Genomic DNA, 21,128 nt, shown 5'->3' with positions numbered 1-21,128 from the left:
TTGTAAATTTTTATCTATTAATTGAATTCCTAAAATTTAACACTTACAAAAATTTAAAATTGAGGATAAATTATACAAAATTCTATACAATTCATTCAATCCAAACAGGGTGTAAATGTTGAAGGCCCATTTGAAGCTCCCAGCCTCAGTTGCAAAAACTCATTAAAGGTTTAGATCAGGCTTCGCCCCCACAAACCCATCTACATCTAAAGTGGTCACACACACACACACATACATATACATATTGTTAGAATATTTTGAATCTCATGTATTAGCTCATTAGGTTTTATTCTATTCTTATTTTGTTTGATACTTTATGTTGTTATACCCTGTGGTACAAGTCTTGTAATGCATCTAGATCCATGTATATATATTGGCATGTTAAATGAATAAAATAATATATATCAGTCACGTGACATATATATATATATATCATTTGATTTGAAGTTATCAAATAATACAGCAGCAGCCGTCAGTAGATACAAATATACATGGTGTTAATGCTTAGTAAATGGCTCCCTTTGCTATTCTTGATCTTCCCCTTCCCTGGAACATATGACAATAATCTTAAACGTCTCATCAGACTGGAAAAGGTCACATAACAGAAGATCCCCCTCTTTAAGTTTTGGATCAGAGTGTTGTAGGCTGAATCAATTAGGGATGATCTTCAGGAGCTCAATGTCAAACAACAGAGTTTTGTCAATCAATCCTTGGTTCCGCAGCACAAAATCCAAGGCCCTTTGGCCCTGTTGAAAACACTAAGCACCCTCATTCTCAAAGCCAAGTTGCAAACATAGTATTGCAATCATTCGAGAAGGGAAGGGGGGAACATTACCGAAAATGTCGTTGGTCTTGGCCCCATCTTATTGAAGTCATTATAAGGATACCCCAGCTCTGGAGGTACTATGATCCTGCACCATTACCACTACGCAGTAAAGCTATATACAAATTACTGTACATCTGTTACATATACATTCTACTACTATAGCCACTTATCCCTCGTTAATTTCCTCACAAGTGAGATGTAAATTAACCAGGGGAGAGGCAGTAAGAAGCAACTTTAAAATCTTGCATGAACTGGACAAAGAAAACGATCCTGTAATTGTACACCACAATTATGATTCCCTCAATAGAAACAAGCAAAAGAGTGACCAGTGCATGAAATCAAGATTGTCTAGATTAGGTGGACTTGGTCTTAGAACAGCAAATGGAAAGCATTGCTCGAGTTGGGACGGAAAATGAACAGCATTGACCTAAATATTAATGCTATGTTTGGAGCTAGGATTTGTGGAAGGAAACGATCGGGAAAGAAAAATGAATATTTTCATGTGTTAATGACAATTCTGGTAATATAGTTTATTTTAAAAATGGAATACACCATGCCGCCCTGAGGTTTCCCCAAAAACAAAGAGGAAACACTAAATACTCTCCTTGTTCAAAAGTGGTAACACATTGCCACTACAGTCTGGTAGCTAATTGCAAGATGAAATGAAAACAATGATATCAACTAAATTGGTGAATTGCCTAAAATGTCCTCAATATAGGTCAAAATACCCTCTCAATATATAAATATATACCCGTCCATATATGTGCCCCTTATCTTCGCCAATTTCTATTGACTACTAACTCCACCTCCAACATCATTTCCTCCTCCATTTGAAACTTTCACCTCCTCGCCTATGGCTATTTCACCTCTCTTTCACCATTGTTGAACCAGCGCAGACGATACCAAGGAAAACAATAAAATAAATAGGTAAAACCACCGCGAGAGAGAGAGAGAGAGAGTATAAATAGCTTAGGGGATTTAAGCAAGATTCAGTCTAAGCAAAGAGCTAACTGGGAATGATATAATGGTTTCAAGAAGTAATTAGGATCCAAGTGGAATCAACAGGAATTTGTTCACAATTTTCCATAAATACATGGAAAATGATACATAAAAAATCAGCAAAAATTTGTTCATAGTTTTATGTAAGTACATGAAAAGTGACATATTGAAGTCAGGGGAATCATTTCCGAAATGTGAAAAATATTTTAATATTTCTAGAGGTCCATTTTTCACAATTTTGAGAATGCAAAGGGGTAGCCCTTGTAAGTAGTAAAACCTTAGGGTGCTCGTGCATGTAAAACTGCAGGGTAATTTGATTTACCTTAGGGTGCCAGTGTAATTTGATTTACCTTTATTGTTGTCCCACATCAAAAAACCTTAATTTTAAAATAAAAACTGCATTTTGGTCTTTTAATATCATTATTTCAAAATATATGCCATTATTTCAATAAATGCAATTTTAATATTTCACAGGCAAAATTATAATTTTAACAGGCTTCTTAACGTCTGTTTGATGAAGGAGATGTCAGTGTAATTTTTAAATGTAAGGGGCAAACATAATTTAGTGAAACCTCAGGGGTGTCAAAGTGTACTCATTTCCTTTTCATTGAGAAATCGTTGTTCCAAACACAGCCCAAGGATCTTGCATATGGTAAGCTTATTCTGCAAGCAAATTTTGTTTGGTATGCATCTAATAACTAACAGGGCAACAACCAGAAAGAAATACAGTGCTCTTTTCTTAGTAGCCAAGAAGTTAATGGATCTGAAACCAGAACATGAAAAAGTTCAGTTTTATTCTGTGTCTCTACCCATTTCTGTTATGTTCCATATAGGAATTATCACATCATAAGAGGTGGAAGCACTTAGTTGTTCATGTTCTACGAGCAGAATTGATTGCATGCATGTGTTCTTTTTAGCTTGTTAATCTAATAAAGAGTGCCTGCACTACATATTGAAAAATGATATCAACCTCAAGAAGGCAGATAGAAGCACCTTCTAATGCCACCAAGAGCCATTCCTGAAACAGCTTCCTCAAAGGCTGGTATTACCTGAACATTCCAATAAAAACAGCACAACATTAGAAGCCTCTGTCATGACTTCTAAGATGGAAAAAAGTAATGAATCAAGAGCTCCTACCACTATCTGAAACAAACAAGCTCATTGCAAACCAAGAAAGATGGAAATAGGAAAAAAAAAAAAAGAAGCAAAAACAAAAGAAAGAAAAACAAAAAAGAAAGGTATAGAAAAAGAGGGATAGGAGATACTACATGAAATTACTTTCACTCATTTAAAAAAGACATGAACTAACTTTTCATATTCATCGGTTCACTCTGGAATTGGAGACTTAGTTACCTGCTGAGATCCCACTCTAAATTTGTAAAAGTCCTTGTCATCACCCTGCATAAGAGTAAGCAGGAAACATAACCCCTAGATTGCCCAGATAGAAAAATCCTGTCTTAAAATTTCAAGGATGCAATACCTCAAAGGAACCTCCCTTTGTTTTGTTTCGAGCCTCAAATATGCGGCCATAGTATCCTATAGTGTAACCATCCCAATCAACCTACAATGCATTAATAGATTTGATAAATGCTTCAGATTTAGTCCAAGAAAATATGGAGGAAAGTTTTGAGTCTACCTCCATCTAAACCATCATGTTTAAAATGAATGTCTCCAGAAGCTATTTTACTTCTCCAAACTCTTATCAGGAATAAAAAGAAGAGACAAGGATATAGGACAGTCATCAAGCAAGATCTTCAAGAGAAGGATTTCAAGAGTTCTCATTCAGGGTCACTTTTGATCTTGGGTTTGGAAGTTTCATATTTAGACTTTCTTTGAATCTTCAGCAGAAACCACTTGACAACACTAAAGAATAAATTCTTATCTAGCTCAGTTTATTCTAACTCCATTTTCCCTTTTTTCAATTTTTTTCAACATATAAAGCTTCCTAATTGCAAAGTCCAGTGCACACAATATTTCAGCTTACCACTACAGTATCTCCGCTCTTCGGTGTAGGGCCACTTCCTCCTCGCAAGTCCTGCACTCTTTAGTATGACAAGATTATTAGAATGCGACCTAAAAAAATATCACCAGACAGAAATTTGACAAATGTGCATCCCAATAAGTGACCTTATACTGGAGACCTGACTCTGTTTCAGTGTAATCTGGGTACCGCATCTTTGTCTTTCCATAATCTTTTCCCCTAAGTGCTGGCACTGTAACATGTAATGAAACAAAGTGCTGAAAATAAATTATCACACCTTTTAAGCTGTGTACGTTAATCAACTAATATTTAATGAACAAGCATGTATCAGGAGTCCTGAATGGCAACCACTTAAGGAGGACAACAAGCAACTGTGTGTATTAGCTCAGTATGTACCTAGCTTCCCCATACCGTGCATGGCGTAGATATGTATAATCGAAAAACATGAGTGCTGGGTCTAAGGAAACTAATATAAAATGGAGGAGTTAGAAGAGAGACTATTTATCACAACTGGAGGGCAATGATCTATAAAATGGCCAATTTTAGTAGTGAATTTTCTCAATCAATAGCATAAGATCAAAGATAGCTTCTGAACAACTAGTACCATTCAAAGAAGGAAGGACACAATTGTGAAACAACACAGAAAATTTGCAAGAAAGGAAAGTTCACGATCCCAGCTTGAACTCCGGACATATAACAAAGAAACAGAAAAGAGAATCCAAGGAATGTGGGAGCCTGAAAGCTCGAATAACATTAAATGGATATGGATGGTCTGTCATGGCAACATCAATAAACTCAAACATACACATCAACGTGGAAACATGAAGCTGCTAAATTGCAGAGGAAGAGGAAAGAGAATTGCTGGAGTTAAATAATTAAAGGAGAGAAAGGAGTAGTTCTGAAATTTATTACTGTCAGCAAATTCAGCTGCCACAGCTATCCCATCCTTAGAAGAGTTCCGTAATAGTGGTGCTATGGACCCAACTGTGGCTGATGATATTAGAAGAAGTATGTTTCTCCGATCAAAAACTGCTCCACAGTCGGCCGCGATCCTTGCACCTTTGAACAAAGACAACGAATAAGAAAATTGTGTTATCATCAATCTCAAAAGAAAACAGCGTAACGATTGTGTGTGTGTGACGGAACGGAGTTACTGACCACAAGAATTGGACGCATCAGAAGGATTAGGATGGAGTCTCGCTGCTGGTTCAGGGAAATATCTAGGCGATTTAGGATGCTGCCGCATCTGAAATTCAGCAACCCATCCAAGAAAATCAAACGAGAGAAGGAATGGAAGAAACAGGAAATGCCTCAACTACCAGCAGAAACTAAGATAGAAATATACAAATTGAATTTGAATTAAAGTAAGCAAATTGAATCGATAAGATGGGAGTTAAAAATACATGTCATCTTGTGGGGTAAATTGAATCTCAACTGAGGAGACGAAGACATAGAGAAGAGGAAGCGAAAACACAAATATGCAGAAACAGAAAAGCGGACAATAAAGACAAATATGCATATGCATATGTGACTTGGGAAGAGGAGGACAGCGTACCACCGCAGCAGAAGAGTTATTAGGTTTTGCGAGAGATAGAGATGATCCCAGGGCCGAAATCGAGCACGCCATTGCAGCAGAGCAGCTTCAACAAGCCCCTTTATCACACCGCAGAGAGAAGAAGTAGTAGTAGTTTCAAGGGAGTGGAAGAAGAAGAAGAAGAAGAAGAAGATAACGCCCCTTCACCTGTAACAGCTTATCTTAATTGACCATTTTACCCTCGCCAAAACAACTTTTTTTTTTTTTTTTTTCTTTTCTCTTTTCTTTTGTTTTGCAATTGAAAGAAACATCCCAGCAAAATTATACACACACATACATGGATTGTTCTGTAATTATATAATTATTATTGAGATCATTATTTTTTACAACCTACTTTTTATTCTATTCAAATAAAGATTTTAAGATCTAAATATTTCTTAAAATGAACATTATACTAGTGATCTACCCCTAAAAAGAAAGTTATCTATATGTACTTTGACCACCACCCCAAATGGACAATCTTTATAGCATTGGATCCAAGTTGAGCATTTTTGTTCAAGGACACAGACCTTGATTACAAAAATCTTAGGCCGAAATTGAAGGGGTGCAGGGCGTTTTTTGTCTTTTCACCTCAATTTCGGCCAGAATTTTCGGAATCAATATAAGAATTCACAAAACCAAAGATTGATATAACAATCCCCAACTAAAGCTGCTTAAAAATTTTGAACACTTAACGTACCACTGGGTACTGGTTACATTATTATCCCTTCCTTTTACAGTACACTCATTCATCATCCACAGCCTTACAACACAGGACAGCAAAACACCCACCATATATATATATGTATATATATATGCTTATTGATATTAAGTTGTTGCGGCAGCTCCACAAGAACAAGATGCACTGCCTAGACTTAGAGACTGATGAGCTTAAGAGAGTCTGCCTTCTCCTGCAGACTGTCGAGCAGGCTGTCGAAGCTCTTCTTGAAAGCATCGACTCCCTCGAGTTCGAGCTGCGATCCCACGTATCCCCAATCAATCCCCAACTTCTCCAGGGAGCTGTAGAAGCCTTCAGCTTCGGATATATTTGAATCAATCGTTCTCGACACAGTCCCATGGTCAATGAATGCTTGGAGAGCTTGGTCAGGCATTGTTGAAACCTACAAAATGCAAAAGAGGAATGACAGATTAAATTTGTAAGATTCATTCACAAGTATTAGAAGAAAACTACTAAACGAAGAGAATCATCCTTGGCGCCAGCCAGTGTAACAAGCAGCTATTGCCTAACCAACATGAGAGAAATGGACGGGAACAGAAAATTGCTTACTGTGTCTGGTCCAATAAGGGGGGCAACATATAAGGTGTCAGGGTAAGCCGGGTTCTTGACGCTGGTGGACGCCCACAATAGCCTCTGCTTCTTGGCACCCTTTTTCACCAGAGCCTCCCATCTGGGTCCGCTGAATTTCTTTTGGTAAAGTTTATATGCCAAAGCAGCTTGAGCATTTGCTGCCTAAAAGAGTGAAATATTTTGTAAGTATTTTTCTAAGTTCATGTTTCAAATCCACCTGATAATTTATTTCTCTTTCTGGTTTGAGGTAGGGGTGTTTCATTATGTATCATATTCACCTTTCCTCGGAGATCAAGGGCCTCTGGTGTTCCAATCTTCTCAAGCATCTTGTCAACCAGTGTGTCCACCCGACTTACAAAGAAAGAAGCAACACTTGTAACTCTGGAGAGGTCACTTAGCCCAGAGGCCTCAAGGCCATCCAAGTAAGCATCAATTACAGCTTCATATCTAGCGAGAGAGAATATGAGCTGTACAAAGACATTAAAGAAAGCTTAGGAGCATTTCTAGACTGCTCATAAATTCTCACCAACACACACGAGTTCAATTTTACTGCTAATGTACTTAGACGACAACAGATTAAAGCCTTTAATTCCACTAGATGAGGTTGGCTCCATAAATTCTCATCAATCATTTCTGCAGAGGAAAACAAAACTGCTATACAAAAGGGCTAATTTCATGAACTTATCCTAAAGGTGTTCACACCAAAGTCAAAGCCTGCCAGTTCAGATCAGCTTGTTGACAAATATATAACCCATCAAAACAAAATTACCCAAACAAGAAAGCATCAATCACTTTCACATCAAAATATATTAATCTCTCAATAGTTAAGAGGGAAAAGTAAGGTCTGTGGCTTGTCCAAAACATCTGTGTACTCGATGTCCAGCAACCAGGAAAGACCTTTTGTCAGGAAAATGGTGTAAAAAATAACAACCACCTGTGAGTCTTGTGGCTTGAGCTACCAAGATTGTACCTAACACAAATTTACAAAACCATGTTGATAAAATAAAACCAAAAGAAAACAGGATTCATGACCTTTTAAACCTCCTCTTTCCATTCTACTCCTAGCATATTTGGTCTAATCAAGTCTAATATATATATACAATGTTGAATATGGAGTCCAATAATTTTACATCCATTTAAACATCGCTGAACTGTGAGACCTCCAATGCACAAATGCTTCCTCCTCATTCTTGATCCTCTTCCATTGTCTGGAGGAAATTATAGAACAAAAAATGGCAATAACTGAAGGAATTAGAAGCCTTGACGACTAGAAGGCAATAAAAATTTGAGTTAGTGATTGTAGGATATATCGTTTATTATGCTGTCTTCTCTATTAGTAGTTCATATATTCTCCCCTTTATCCTCAACACAGCTCCTGAAGAAGGCCAGCAATGTCTGCAGGATTGGGTTGTCTTCTTCAGCAACTTTTTCGCTTTCCATTCTCTCCACATATAAGGAATTGATGCCTACTAATGGTATAATGTTCCTCTGATTCCCAACCTTAGGATGGTGATACACCTCATTCCAGTCTGTCAAGGAATGCTATTGTTACCCATGCAACAAAAAGACTTATGTCACTCCTTAGGACAGTATAATGGAACTTCCTTTAAAGAATAGTCACTCCTTGAATTCAGTATAGCTGAATACACACATATAGTCAGAGATAACAAAAGACCTATGTCAATCACCCTACCAGTAGATGGATGAAAGCATCAATACATAGCTTTTTTACGGCCATATTTGTAATGGGATCATACCTTTTCTGTGCAATACAAACGTTTTAGGAAAAAGGTATTGCAAAAATTCAAAAACCAGAACATGGATCTGTGTAATTTCAGTCATGCTTGCGATCTTTTCCTCAAAGAGAAAACAAGCAGAACCATTAATCATAACATAATATATCTGAGGCTAGATCATCATCCTCCTATCATTACCAATCCCACATTGATAGTGTACTACGGAGGCTTAGATATATCAGTTGATCTAGTGTCCTGTAGTTGGTGTAACACCTACCGCCCCTGCAGTTGATTCCCAACTACAACAATGTGATTGCTCTTGTGGAGTAACCTCACTAATTAATGTTGCAATCTGGTTATCTAATCCCAACATTACAAACAAAAAAATATAAGTGAAAAATAGACAGTAAAAGAAATCAAGACACTGGAATCAATTCTTTGGATCATTCTGTAAATCCAAACTTAATTCAAGTTTACAGTGAACTGAGAGAAGGTAATAACTAAGCACGCTATAAGAAAAATCAATGCCATTATTGAAAAAAACTAATCCTTTTACACTTAAGAGACATAGAAGCATAAAAAATGTAAAGAATCAACTTACAGTAACATTGACGCTTATACCCAGTGAAATAACTTCCTTAATTGAGGGGATGCATTTGGCTGTGGCAGGGATCTTTATATAGACATTTGGGCGATCAACCACTTTGTGAAGCCATTTTGCTGCCTCAACAGTTCCCTCAGTATCATCAGCCAGCCTGGGAGAAACTTCAACAGAGACATACCCATCACCTCCATCTGTTTGATCATAGATTGGCTCAAAAAGTTTGCACGCATCTTGGATGTCCTTCACCACAAGTTCCCAATATGCACTTTCAATATCTTTTCCTGCTTCTGCAAGTTCTCTGCAAATCCAACCATTTAAGGTAAATAAATTTTGTATGGTGGTAAGGTTGAGTTTTAGCTCTCTGATTCAGAGACATAAGAACAAAATCAGCATCTGAAAAGCTTAATTTGCCAAACACAATAGAGCAAATAAGTTAATTTGAAACGTGAAATCTTCCCAACAAACCTAGCTTTTCTCAATAATAATATCTGTTGGAATTTACCGGAATTTACACGCATGGACTGCTCTTTCCTTCAGTGGCTGATATTGATTTGTTTCTTATTTAGTTTGTTTCCTTTTACTGCTGTTCTGATTTGTTTCCTCTATTCTTGTTGTTTTATTTATTTCCTTGTATCACTAGTGGATTGTATCTTGTACAATCTTTCCTTATTGTAGATATTTCCTAAGGTAGTTTAGGCATCTTTCTCTTCTTGGGAGACTGCCTAACTTAGAATTAAAGCTGTATATATTCTGTAACCTACAGATGAATGTAGAGAGATTGGATTTTTCAGTTCTTTGGTTCTTTCTTTCAACAATACCTAACCATCTTGCAAGTTGATAACTTGCCACCAATCAAGCATTTGAAACACCTTGATGCATATATAAGAAGTAACACCTAAACCTTGCAAGTTTTGACCACCTCCAGAATGTGGAACACAAGAACATAACCTACAACCCCCTTCCCCTCCTACAAATTTTACATAGTTTACTTCTGTTATGCCTTGGAAACAGCAGATGGTTTGGATATGAAGCAAACCCAAATAACAGATTTGGGTCAAACACATGGGCTGAAACCAGAAGATCCAAGACTAAAGGGGCCAAAAGCCCAACTAGAAGCCAAAGGCCAAGCCATGACCAAGTGGAGTGCACTCCACCCGATCATTCATGGCCTTACCCACTCAAACACCCAATAAATTCATCTTTGAAGAAGATTTCGCCAGGCCATAAGCCATCAAAGCAAACACAAGAGGAAACAAAGGCTAAAAGGACCATAAAGCCGAGTGGAAAGATCTTCACATGACTGAGTGGCATGCACTCCACCTAATCATGCTTATCAAAAATTGGCCACCACTATTCTCCAAGCCCGACCATGTAATCCGCCACCCCTGGGAGCCTCTCTTGTAGCCAAGAGATCCTCCTGGGGCATCCCTCAAACCAAGCCCAGGAGCCTCTTTCCAAGACCCTCATTGGATCCCACAGGAATATTCCAAAATACCATAGAATATGTTGAGAATATGCCGTCTTGAAAATTTGGGATGACTGCCATGTGTCCCCCCTCCCTTCTCTATAAATAGGGGAGCCACCTCCTCACTCAGGTAAGTTCGCTTCAACACTCGGACACCATTTTTGCACTGCAGCACTTGAAAATTGATTTAGGTATCAGAGGGTTTGTGAGAAGACACTCACCCACACCCTTAGCCAATTGATCCTCTCAATAGGGTACCTGATCATCAGAGCACTTGGTCATCCAAAGGGCACTTGATCATCAGGGCATTTGATCACCATAGGACTCTCAGGATACTCTGTGTGCAGACTTACAAGTCTCCAGATCATCCCCATCTGAACCTCCAGGTCTCCTGAACATCTACATCCAGGCAAGCCTCAGGATCACTTGTGTTTAGAGTTGAAACTCTCAAGATCATTCTAAGTTGAAGTTCGCTTTTTCACACTACAAATTAATTGTTGTATAGAGGCAACAACATTGGCGTCGTCTAAGGAAAATCAGAACAAAAAGCTAAAACAAAGATCTGTGATGGAAAATACCAGAGGTAATTGACGGACTCTCTCCCAAGGCGTGGAGACTCGCCCACCTCTGCGAGACTCTCATCATTCAATGGGAACACACTCACCTTTACTAGACTCTCAGCAACATGGGGTACTCATCGAACCACTCATCCAACTCCCCTAGATCCCCAACAGCCAGTGGGATCTCATCCAACTCCATGGGACCCTCAGTGACAGATGGAGACTCAGGCACCCCCACTGGACCTACAACATCCATTAGAGGTTAACCCATATGGTCATCTTGCTAATTAGCCTAACACCTCACAATAGACACCCCTTATGGTCTCTTGGGAGAAATACGAAGCCCTGCGGTAGCAACATATTGAGGGGATGCAGGCACTTTAAGACATGGCAGAAATACTACAGAACATGGTTCCTAATGAGGCATTGCTCGCTACATTAAGGAGATTCATACCAGAAGTTGTCCAACCACGGGGAGCTGAGCTCGACGAGGAGATGTGGAGGTCAACTCTTACCGAGAAGCCACATCAAACACTCACTCTCGGTCCTCCCCTCACCATGGAAATCAACCAAGACACCCCTGCCACGGAGAACTAACCCTCATGCTTCTCCACAGCAAAATCAGAATCATGAGGAAAATCATTGAGTGCGGGGAGACATGTGAAGCTCACGAAAGGGAGGATATCAGGAAATTGTGGCAAGCATGCCAATGAGGGGAAAAGCAAAGCCCCACCAGGGATTCAACACAAAGAAACAAAGGGGCAAATAATCACACGACAATGAGTATGTGGCATGACATGAAAAGGGTGGTGGAAGAGGTGCTTGAACAAAAAAGGTTGGTCCCAACCATAGAGGAGCAACCCCGAAGAAGGTTCTCGTTCACTGCGAACATATTGGAGAAATCCCTGCCAAGGAAATTCAAGATACCACAAATTACCCCCTACACTGGCAAAGATGATCCCTATGATCACATTCAAAATTATGAGTCCTTAATGATGCTTCATGGTTGAGATGATGAGATTATATGTCGGGCGTTCTCATTGACTCTAGCAGGATATGCCCGGACCTGGTTCAATAGTTTACCTGAAACATCCATCTCCTAGTTTGGGTAGCTAAGGGCAGAGTTTATTAAAGCATTTGTTATTAACAATCGGAGGAAGAAAGAAGCGATATATCTCCTTAATGTTCGACAGGGAGACAAAGAGACCCTCGTCAGTATGTGGACAGGTTTCATGACGCCACCCTTGAGGTTTGTGATCTACTAGTTGAAGTGGCAGGATCCACTATGTTACAAGGGATGTGATCCACTCCCTTGCAAGAATCCCTATCTCTGGACCCATCGACGTCCCTGTCAGATCTGTTCGTCAGGGTAAATGAATATATACTCCATACGGAAGTAATAAGGATTGTAGGAGGACATGAAGACAAGGAACGTAAAAGAAAGGAGCGAGATGCTGAAGAAGACCCTAATTAGCAACAGGAGACTGGATATAGGTAGGCCCCAATTTAATCACTATGCCAAACTCAACCAACCTCGGTCCTAACAGCCATAGAAGGGTCAGGCCTCATCAAACTTCCAAAAAAGGTCGATCGGCCTATGGGGAAGAATCAGTATGAGTATTGCAGATACCACAAAACTCGCGACCATTCCACCGATTAATGCCGGGAGTTGAAAAATCAAATTGAGATGCTTATCCGGGAGGGGCACCTATGAAAATATGTACGAGAAGAGAAGAGAAATGACCGGGAGCCACATAGGAGAGAGGAGAGACCTGAGGATTAAGAGAGACAGACTCAGAGGCAGTAAGAAAAAGGGAGGGACTACAGATAGGACTCTCCTATAGATAATGAGCCAACTCACCAGGCTATACATGTCATTATCTAGAGGGGGATCATGTCTGTAGTCCCTCCCTCTTTCTTGCTTCCACTGATTCTGTCTCTCCTTTCTCCTACGTAGCTCCTGGTCATTTCTCTCCTCTCTTCTCCTCTTAGATATCTTTGTAGGTGTCCCTCCCGGATAAGCATCTTAATCTAATTTTCAACTCCAAGCATTGATCAGTGGAATGGATGCGAATTCTGTCATATTTGGAATACTTATTTTGATTTTTCCCCATAGGCTGATCGACCTTTTTTGGAAGTCTGATGAGATTTGACTCTTCTATGGCTGCTAGTATGGCTGATCAAGATTGGTTGAGTCTGACATAGTGATTAAATTGGGCCCTAGCTATATCCATTCTCCTAGCCCTCTCATGTCGCCGACTAGGGTCTTCTTTAGCATCTCGCTCCTTTCTTTTCGATTCCCTATCTTCATTTCCTCCTACAGTCCTCATTACTTTCGTAAAAAGTACATATTTATTTGCCCTGACAAACAAATCTACCAGGGACGTCGACGGGCTCAGAGATAGAGATTTTTGCTGGGGAGTGGACCGTGTCTCTTGTAACATAGCGGATGCTGCCACTTCAATTGGTAGATCATGAACCTCAAGGAAGGCGTGACAAAACTTGTCCGCATACTAACAGAGGGTCTCTTTGCCTCCCTGTCGAACACTAAAGAGATATGTCGCGTCTTTCTTTCTTCGACTGTTAATAACAAATGCTTTAATAAACTTTGCCCTTAGCTACCCATACAAGGAGATGGATGCTTCGAGTAAACTATTGAACTAGGTCCGGGCTATCACAATTTAGGCTAGTTATATTTTATTTTTATTTTACAAAATTGTATTAGTTAGTTATTTATAAGTTAGTGACAATTATGTAGTGTTTAGGAGTAGTTACTCTAGTGGAGAAAGTGGAAACTGCTTTGTTAAAGTAGTGAAATAGCCTCTATATAAGGTTGTACCACTCTTGTACACTTTTTAGGTTTTGATTAATTGAAAGTTAATTCTCTCTCTTTGAAATTCTCTCTTTGTCTCTATATTTCTCCCTACTCCCTATCTAAAGTCTCATTTCTCTTTCTCAATTCTCAGTTCTCCCTATTAATTAGTCTGATTCTTTCCCTTTTTTCTCTCTATTTCTCCCTCTTTCAATTCTCTCATCAAAGGAATTATGGTCAGGCTCGGGTTCATGACAAATTGGTATCAGAGTAGTCCAGTTCTTGGTTAGTTCTAGGTGTTTCCAATTAGATTTTGAAGGCAAGTAGTATGAGGCAGTTTCTGGAAGCGGTTTCCAAGGCAGTTACCAATTATTGGAAGCAATTTCAATCATTGTTCAAGGTGAAGTTGGAAGAAATCGATTGAGGAAATGGTAGAGGGAACCCACACGAAGCAGATAGAGACAAAGTTGGAGGCTATGGAGATGGGTTTATAGCAGACTCAGGAAGAGTTAGGTCACTGCCGAGAGAAGAACACAACCACCAATGGTGCCACTAGAGAGGCCGTGCAATCACTGGAGAAGGAAGTAACTAACTTGGGTCACTAGATTGATGGACTCTTGAAGATGTTTTCCAAGATGCCTCAGCCTAGCCTGCTAGAAGATCTCCTTCCAAGAGTTGTGTCAAAACTAATCTTGGCACAAGCAGGCATCCCCCCTCATGCTTCCTCGTCATAGGAAAATGAAGAACAACCAGTAATAGACCAAGCCATCCAGGTAAGGGGACCCCACCCAAATCATCAACACTACCTATGTTGGAAATTCCCATGTTTGAGGGTGCTAAACCCAGGTGGTGGGTTAGGAGGTGTGAGAGGCTTTTCCAATATTATCAAGTGGTTGAAAGTCAGAGGATAAACCTTGCAACAACCTACTTCAATGACATGGTTGATGCATGGTTCCAAGGGTGGAACAAAGTGAGAGATGAGACAAATTGGGCAAACTTTGTGGAGGACTTTTGTATAAGGTTTGGTGAGAAACCTATGATAGACACAATCGAGGAGTTCAATAAGTTTAAGCAAGAAGGGTCAATGATAAACTACCAAGCCCGTTTTGAAGAATTAGGGTCTCTAATGATGAATGCACATCCTGCCTTGACTGAAAATTATTTTGTTTCTAGTTTTATCAGGGGACTTAATGATGAATTGAGGGTAGTGGTTAAGATGATGTAGCCTACAACTATCAAGCAGATTGCTGAGAAGACAAGATTAAAAGAAATGGCCTTGGAAGCAATTTTTAAAAGGCACCACATCCCAACCAGAATTCAACCTTCAACAAGTCAGCAATTGGACAAAAATTTGGGGACTACAACATCAGGATGGAATCCTAGGGTTAATACTTCAGCAAAATCCCTAGCAATGGACCAGAGGAGGCAGCTAGGGTTGTGCTACAGGTGTGGAGAGAAATTCAGTCCAAGCCACCAGTGCAAAAGGCAATTGCAGTTTATGGAAGGATTGGAGGAAGGAGAAGAAGGCAAAGATGATGTAGGGGTGGGATGAAGGACCGGCCATTGGGATTTCTTGAGGACAAGAAATCTTAAAGGGGAAGGGAATGTCACGATTTAGGCTAGTTATATTTTCTTTTTATTTCTACAAAATTGTATTAGTTGGTTATTTACAAATTAGTGATAGTTGTATAGTGTTTAGGTACAGTTACTCTAGTGAAGGAAGTGGAAACTGCTTTGTTAAAGTAGTGGAATAGCCTCTATATAAGGCTGTACTACTCTTGTACGTTTTTTAGGTTTTGATTAATTGAAAGTTAATTCTCTCTCTCTCTATTTGTCCTTACTTCATGTCTAAATTCTCCTTTCTCTCTTAGTTCTTCCTCTTAATCGATTCTTTCCCTTTTTCCTCTCGATTTCTCACTCTCTTTCAATTCTCTCATCAAAGGAATTACATTTAGACTTGGGTTCCTGACATGGGCATGTCCTACTAGAGTCAATGAGAACGCTCGACACATAATCTCATCATCCCAACTATGAAACATCATTAAGGACTCATATTTTGAATGTGATCATAAGGATTGTCTTTGTCGGCACAAAGGGTAATTTGTGGCATCTTGAATTTTCTTGGTAGGGGTTTCTCCAATATGTCCGCAGTTAATGAGAACCTTCCTAATGGTTGCTCCTTTGTGCCTGGGACCAATCTTTTCTGCTCAAGCACCTCTTCCACCACCCTTTTCATGTCATCCCGCATACTCATTGCCGTGTGATTATTTGCCCCTTTGTTTCTTTTTGTTGAATCCCTAGTGGGGCTTTGCTTTCCCCCCTTTGGCGTGATTGCCATAGTTTCCTAATATCCTCTCTCTCATAGGCTTCGCCTGTCTCCTCACACTCCTCGATTATTTTCCTCCTAACCTTGATTTTGCCGTGGAGAAGCGTGAGGGTTAGTTCTCCATGGCAGGGGTCTTGCTGATTTCCATGGTGAGGGGAGGACTGAGAGTGAGTGTCTGCTGTGACTTCCCAATAAGAGCTGACTTCCACATCTCCTTGTAGGGCTCCCTGTGGTTGGATAACTTCTAGTATGAATCTCCTTAATGTAGCGGGAAATGCCTCATTGGGAACCATATTCTGTAGTATCCACGCCATACCTCAAAGTGCCTGCATCCCCTTAATATGTTGTTGCCGTAGGGCTTCGTATTTCGCCCAAGAGACCATAGGGGGAATCTGCTGTGAGGTGCCAAGCTGATTAGAAGATGACCATATTGGTTAACCTCTAATGGATGTTGGAAGTCTGGTGGGGGTGGATGAGTCCCCATTTGTAGCTGAGGGTCCTGTGGAGTTGGATGAGTTCCCACTGGTTGTTGGGGATCTAGGGGAGTTGGATGAGTACCTCCTTGTTGCTGAGAGTCTAGTGTAGGTGAGTGTTCCCATCGGATGTTGAGAATCTCGCAGAGGTGGGCAAGTCTCCATGCCTTGGGAGAGAGTTCGTCGATTATCTCTGGTATTTGCCATCACTAATCTTTGTTTTAGCCTTTTGTTTTGATTTCCCACTGACGGCGCCAATTGTTGTTGCTTTAATGCAATAATTAATTTATAGTGTTGGAAAACAAGCCTCAGCTTAGAATGATCATAAGAGTTTCAAGTCTGAACACAAGTGATCCCGAGGACTCCCTGACAGCACGAGGATATACGGGCAAGACTTTCATATTTCCTCGGAAGTACTAGAATCAGATTCGGTAACTGAGCCTGGAGTCGGCGCCCGCCTCATGTACACTTCCATACTACCTCGGGACAAGTGTCAATATATTGGGAATTTCCCTCAAACCATGGATGAGCCTGAGCGATGATTAGTGGATGTAAGCTTCTCTTGCATCTTCTCAAATCCGTTTTCATATTTTTGATTCTTTGTTTGATTTTGTCTAGGCAGTTCAAGGGATTGTGGCCTCCAACGCTCAAGGCTGGGCCTATTGTGAGCTTATGGAGGATGAGATAACCCAGTGAAGGGAGCGCAAGGTCTCATGAGATGGAAAGCGTCAGGAACTTAGGGGTCGACTGAGGTGGATGGAGGCTGAGAATGAGAGGTTGTGTGCCCAGCTGTCAGAGGCTCAGGTCGGCACCTCAGGCCTATATAGGGAGGTTCAGGAGCTTCGCCAAGGCCAGCTGGCTTGGGAACAAAAGTATGGCGAGCTGCAGTCCACACATGAGGACCTTCTTCAGGAGCACTCGCTGCGAGTAGCTGAATTAACGGAATGTTGGGAATGGGCCTACAACTTCATTGTTGGTAAGTTTCTTTATATTGTGATTTATCTTGGATAATTCACGCAGGCAATTATTGAGCCCAAGTTAATCTCATAATCCGCTCTTAATTATTAATATCATGAAGAAATTATATAATCAACAGTACCTGAACTGTTCATTGTAAGCATCTGAAGTTGATATGGCTTTCTGGAAAATCTGCAATGATAATTACAAGTTAACAACTCATGAACAAAAAGTACAAAATAGGTGTGTGGAAAAAGTGTAAGCATGATAACTTTATCAACTTTCTATTTTCCTTGGTTTCATTTCAAGAAAAAACAATTTCAACTCATGGAATAGATTAAAGACTTAGAAGGAAAATAGCATAATTACCGCTGGGTTGCTGGTAACACCTCTAACACCACTTGCAATCAAAGGGAGGAGATCAGTAACAGGACGGCATAAGTTATCATACCATGGGCTCTGCCCTTCTTTCTCATAAAGATCATGGAGAACTGTTCTCTTGATCTGGCTTCCATTTCCATCAAGTTGCGAACACCTGACACTGTTTAAGAATTTATTTAGGTAAAGAAGTTACTAGCACCAAAAAAAACAAAAAAGGAAAAAGAAGTTGCTAGTACAAGAAACAACTGACGCACAAGGTACCATCCTGTACAAGAATAGTTACTATTTGATATTCTTTTGATTTGAAGTTTGCAGAAATACATTCCTATACACAAATAGTTGTCATTAAACCTTTTCATTAGGTAATCTGTTATATATCTTTACCACCAAAAGTAGCCAAAAAACTAATTTGTAAGCTGTAAAACATAAATCTTAAAATTAATTTAATCTCAAGAAATGGAACTTAAAAAACAATCCCCTTAACCAAATTGTTTTGAGTTTTGAGGTCCATTACATGACCTTCCAGTTACCATATTCTTTTTGAGGGGCAAAAACAGAATATCGTGCTTCGCTATCATGCCAAAGAAAATTTTACCTGTCTTACCAAAAACAATATATTTTTGTTCAAATCCACATCTTTTGATGTGCTAGGGATTTATAAAGAACTCCCAGCAAGAGTAGAAGAAAAACATTAAATATCTCAGCAAAGAAACAGAAATTGAAAAACATGTGGGAAAGAAAAAACCAACCAAACATGAGAAGTGATGATGTTTCTAGGGTGGTCTAGGAATGGAATGCTTTCAGACCATCAACAGTTTGAAACATAGCCAGCTCATCAATGAGATGGAGCAAGGAAGTTTGAATTGGCCAACATATTAAAGTATTAAATAGCACTCAAAATTACAATCCAAGATGAATCCAATATGGCTTTCACCAAGAGGGGGAGGAGGGTGTTAGACAATTATGAATCAGGGATATGAAAAAATTCATATTAAGCCTGCCACAAACTGTCCCATGCATTTAACTGCATGTCAAATAAGCTCACTCGTACATGATCAAGGTGACTCCTTTCTATGCTAGGCAAATGCCGCAAGTTATTCAGATGAGCCAATCATATATGTGAAGATAAGTGAATCAAGATCGTCCTCACATGACGAATATAAAACGACAACAGATTTGCCTCCATCCACAACCATGTGAAAGGGGAAGTGCAAGATCGAGTCAAACTCATGACCTCCACAAAATTGTACCATCATTCGCCACCACATTCCATTAGGCTTAAAACCCTTGGTCTTACATATAAGACTAATATTTGAGCATGAAGATCACAACTAAGAGTTAATGAAATTTGAGTTTATCCCCAGAATAAATTATAAAAAGAAGAGCCCCAGCTCTTGAAAGACTGATATAAGATATCATTTGGAAAAATGGGTAAAAAGATATTCGGTTGTCTAACAACAAATATATTTAGACGTTGGGCAAAACATTTAGCATCTAGCCGAGTGCATTATGACAAACTAATTATATATTCCAGGAAGTCAGTTTGCATATTACAGATCAAGATTTTCGCTTACAAAAGCACTTCTCAAAAGGCTACAAAATATAATTCCCCCCCCCCCCCCCCAAAAAAAAAAGATATCACGGCTTGGAACAATGGACAAATTGCATCTTAGCGTCGGAATCTAAAGGCATAAGAACAATGGGCAAATTGAATTAACGCACTCATCAAACAATCAAAAGATCAAGTAATAACATGGATCAAGCAATCCCCTTTTCTCTTCCTCTCTCTGTGCTTTCTCTACTCTTTGTAGCACACCAATCAAAGCACAAAACAGAATATTCATTTGAAAAGTGAAACTTACGCCAATGAGCCCCGGAAAGCATGGTTGCCGCAAATGGAGAGCCTGGAGGATGAAATTCTCCGATCAAAAGCAGTTCTGGTGTTGCTGAAGCCGATAAAACATTTGGGCTGCAAACATTTGGGTTTGAACGGAGTAGACGAACCAGCAGGGCCGGAAGTTGAGAGCTTGGAAATGGAAGCCATTATTGTGAAATCACAGAGGAAAAACCCAAATGTATGACACTAGAAATTACAAGGAAAGGAAAGTAGGGTCGCTTCCAATTTAAACTTGCGCGAAAGAGAGAGAGTGAAAGAGTGAGTGAGACTTCCGCAAGAGAAAGACATCTATTGCAAAGGAAAATCACTCAAAAACGAATTTACAAAATTAAGAATATTCACTTGGGTGGGGGGGGGGGGGGGGGGGGGGGGGGGGGGGGGGGGGGTTGGTGAGAATGCGATGATTAACCGACGCCACCAACTTCGTCTTTTTATATATTTTTTTAAATTATTAACAAAATATTATAATATTTAACATATACAAATCTTCGTCTGGTCCATCCACATTAGAACTTGGGAACTATGCTGAAATTTTGATCAGCAAAACATGTACTGTCAATAACATATACTACTCAAATTCACGAGTTTGGACCACCGTTTGGTTACTGAAGCCTCTCCATAGTAAAAATTTTGTTGATTTCTAAATTTATTACTGAGTAAAGTTTTCAGACATATGCTTTTAGCTTCTCATTTGGCCAAAATTTGCAAAAATTTGGTGTCCCCCTACCATAGATGGTAGTAGCCAATTTTGTTGTCAATGAAAATGTTTGTTTTGAGGTGAAATATAAAGTGGGAGAATACTTGTTGGAAATGTAATTTTAAATTTTTTCTCATAAGAGATATGAGCGGAATTCTATATAATCTATATGTAACTTTGATGTTTAAATAATGCAACAATGCATCTAATGTAATCAAATGAATGAGTATCTGAAGGGCTAAATTTAGGTAGGTGTAGAAATTGTTTCTACAATAAAACCGAATCCTCCTTAAGTTGTAAAAGGTCTAGATTGTCAACACCAAGTAAGCCTTCCAAAACCAACTCGTTGTCCTTGTCCTGTGCTAGCCAAAGGACACCAAAGTCACCAATGTTAGGTATAAGCCCTTAAGACTAGTTTTAATGACGCAATGAGGTTTGATCTTGTAACTTTTTAAATTCTATTTAATGGCAAGTTTATGTTTTATTTAAATTGTAATATGATTTAAATTTAACATATAAATATATATCTTTT

General features: G+C 39.4%; 2 protein-coding genes and 1 long non-coding RNA gene across 6 annotated transcripts; 1 reads left to right on the top strand and 2 right to left on the bottom strand.

Moving 5' to 3' along the window:
- Positions 1 to 418: 418 nt before the first annotated feature.
- Positions 419 to 5,528, bottom strand: LOC127797374 (peptidyl-prolyl cis-trans isomerase FKBP19, chloroplastic). 3 transcript variants are annotated; one of them, XM_052330225.1, is made up of 10 exons: positions 5,362 to 5,528; positions 4,965 to 5,052; positions 4,719 to 4,865; positions 3,953 to 4,038; positions 3,810 to 3,860; positions 3,306 to 3,386; positions 3,179 to 3,223; positions 2,819 to 2,874; positions 836 to 911; positions 419 to 758 (listed from the first exon to the last, which is right to left on the bottom strand). In XM_052330225.1, exons 1-10 carry the CDS (start codon positions 5,431 to 5,433, stop codon positions 651 to 653), a joined length of 810 nt encoding a protein of 269 aa, XP_052186185.1. In that variant the 5' UTR covers positions 5,434 to 5,528; the 3' UTR covers positions 419 to 650. The 3 variants fall into 3 exon arrangements, 2 of the variants coding, with proteins under 2 accessions (XP_052186185.1, XP_052186186.1); XM_052330226.1 differs by having other exon boundaries at positions 419 to 746; XR_008022192.1 differs by having other exon boundaries at positions 674 to 746; positions 2,796 to 2,874.
- Positions 5,529 to 6,008: 480 nt separating this feature from the next.
- Positions 6,009 to 20,203, bottom strand: LOC127797373 (uncharacterized). Its single transcript, XM_052330224.1, has 7 exons — positions 19,865 to 20,203; positions 17,991 to 18,162; positions 17,764 to 17,813; positions 9,026 to 9,326; positions 6,967 to 7,155; positions 6,668 to 6,850; positions 6,009 to 6,500 (listed from the first exon to the last, which is right to left on the bottom strand). The coding sequence occupies exons 1-7, from the start codon at positions 20,044 to 20,046 to the stop codon at positions 6,255 to 6,257; spliced, it is 1,323 nt and encodes a 440-aa protein (XP_052186184.1). The 5' UTR covers positions 20,047 to 20,203; the 3' UTR covers positions 6,009 to 6,254.
- Positions 6,673 to 17,826, top strand: LOC127797375 (uncharacterized). 2 transcript variants are annotated; one of them, XR_008022194.1, is made up of 3 exons: positions 6,673 to 6,811; positions 6,940 to 9,347; positions 17,287 to 17,826. It is a non-coding gene; the product is annotated as an uncharacterized LOC127797375 (long non-coding RNA). The 2 variants fall into 2 exon arrangements; XR_008022193.1 differs by having other exon boundaries at positions 17,283 to 17,826.
- Positions 20,204 to 21,128: the final 925 nt, after the last annotated feature.

Source organism: Diospyros lotus, chromosome 3, assembly GCF_014633365.1.
Source record: "Diospyros lotus cultivar Yz01 chromosome 3, ASM1463336v1, whole genome shotgun sequence".
NCBI lineage: Eukaryota > Viridiplantae > Streptophyta > Magnoliopsida > Ericales > Ebenaceae > Diospyros > Diospyros lotus.
This window is presented reverse-complemented; position numbering and strand designations above follow the sequence as displayed.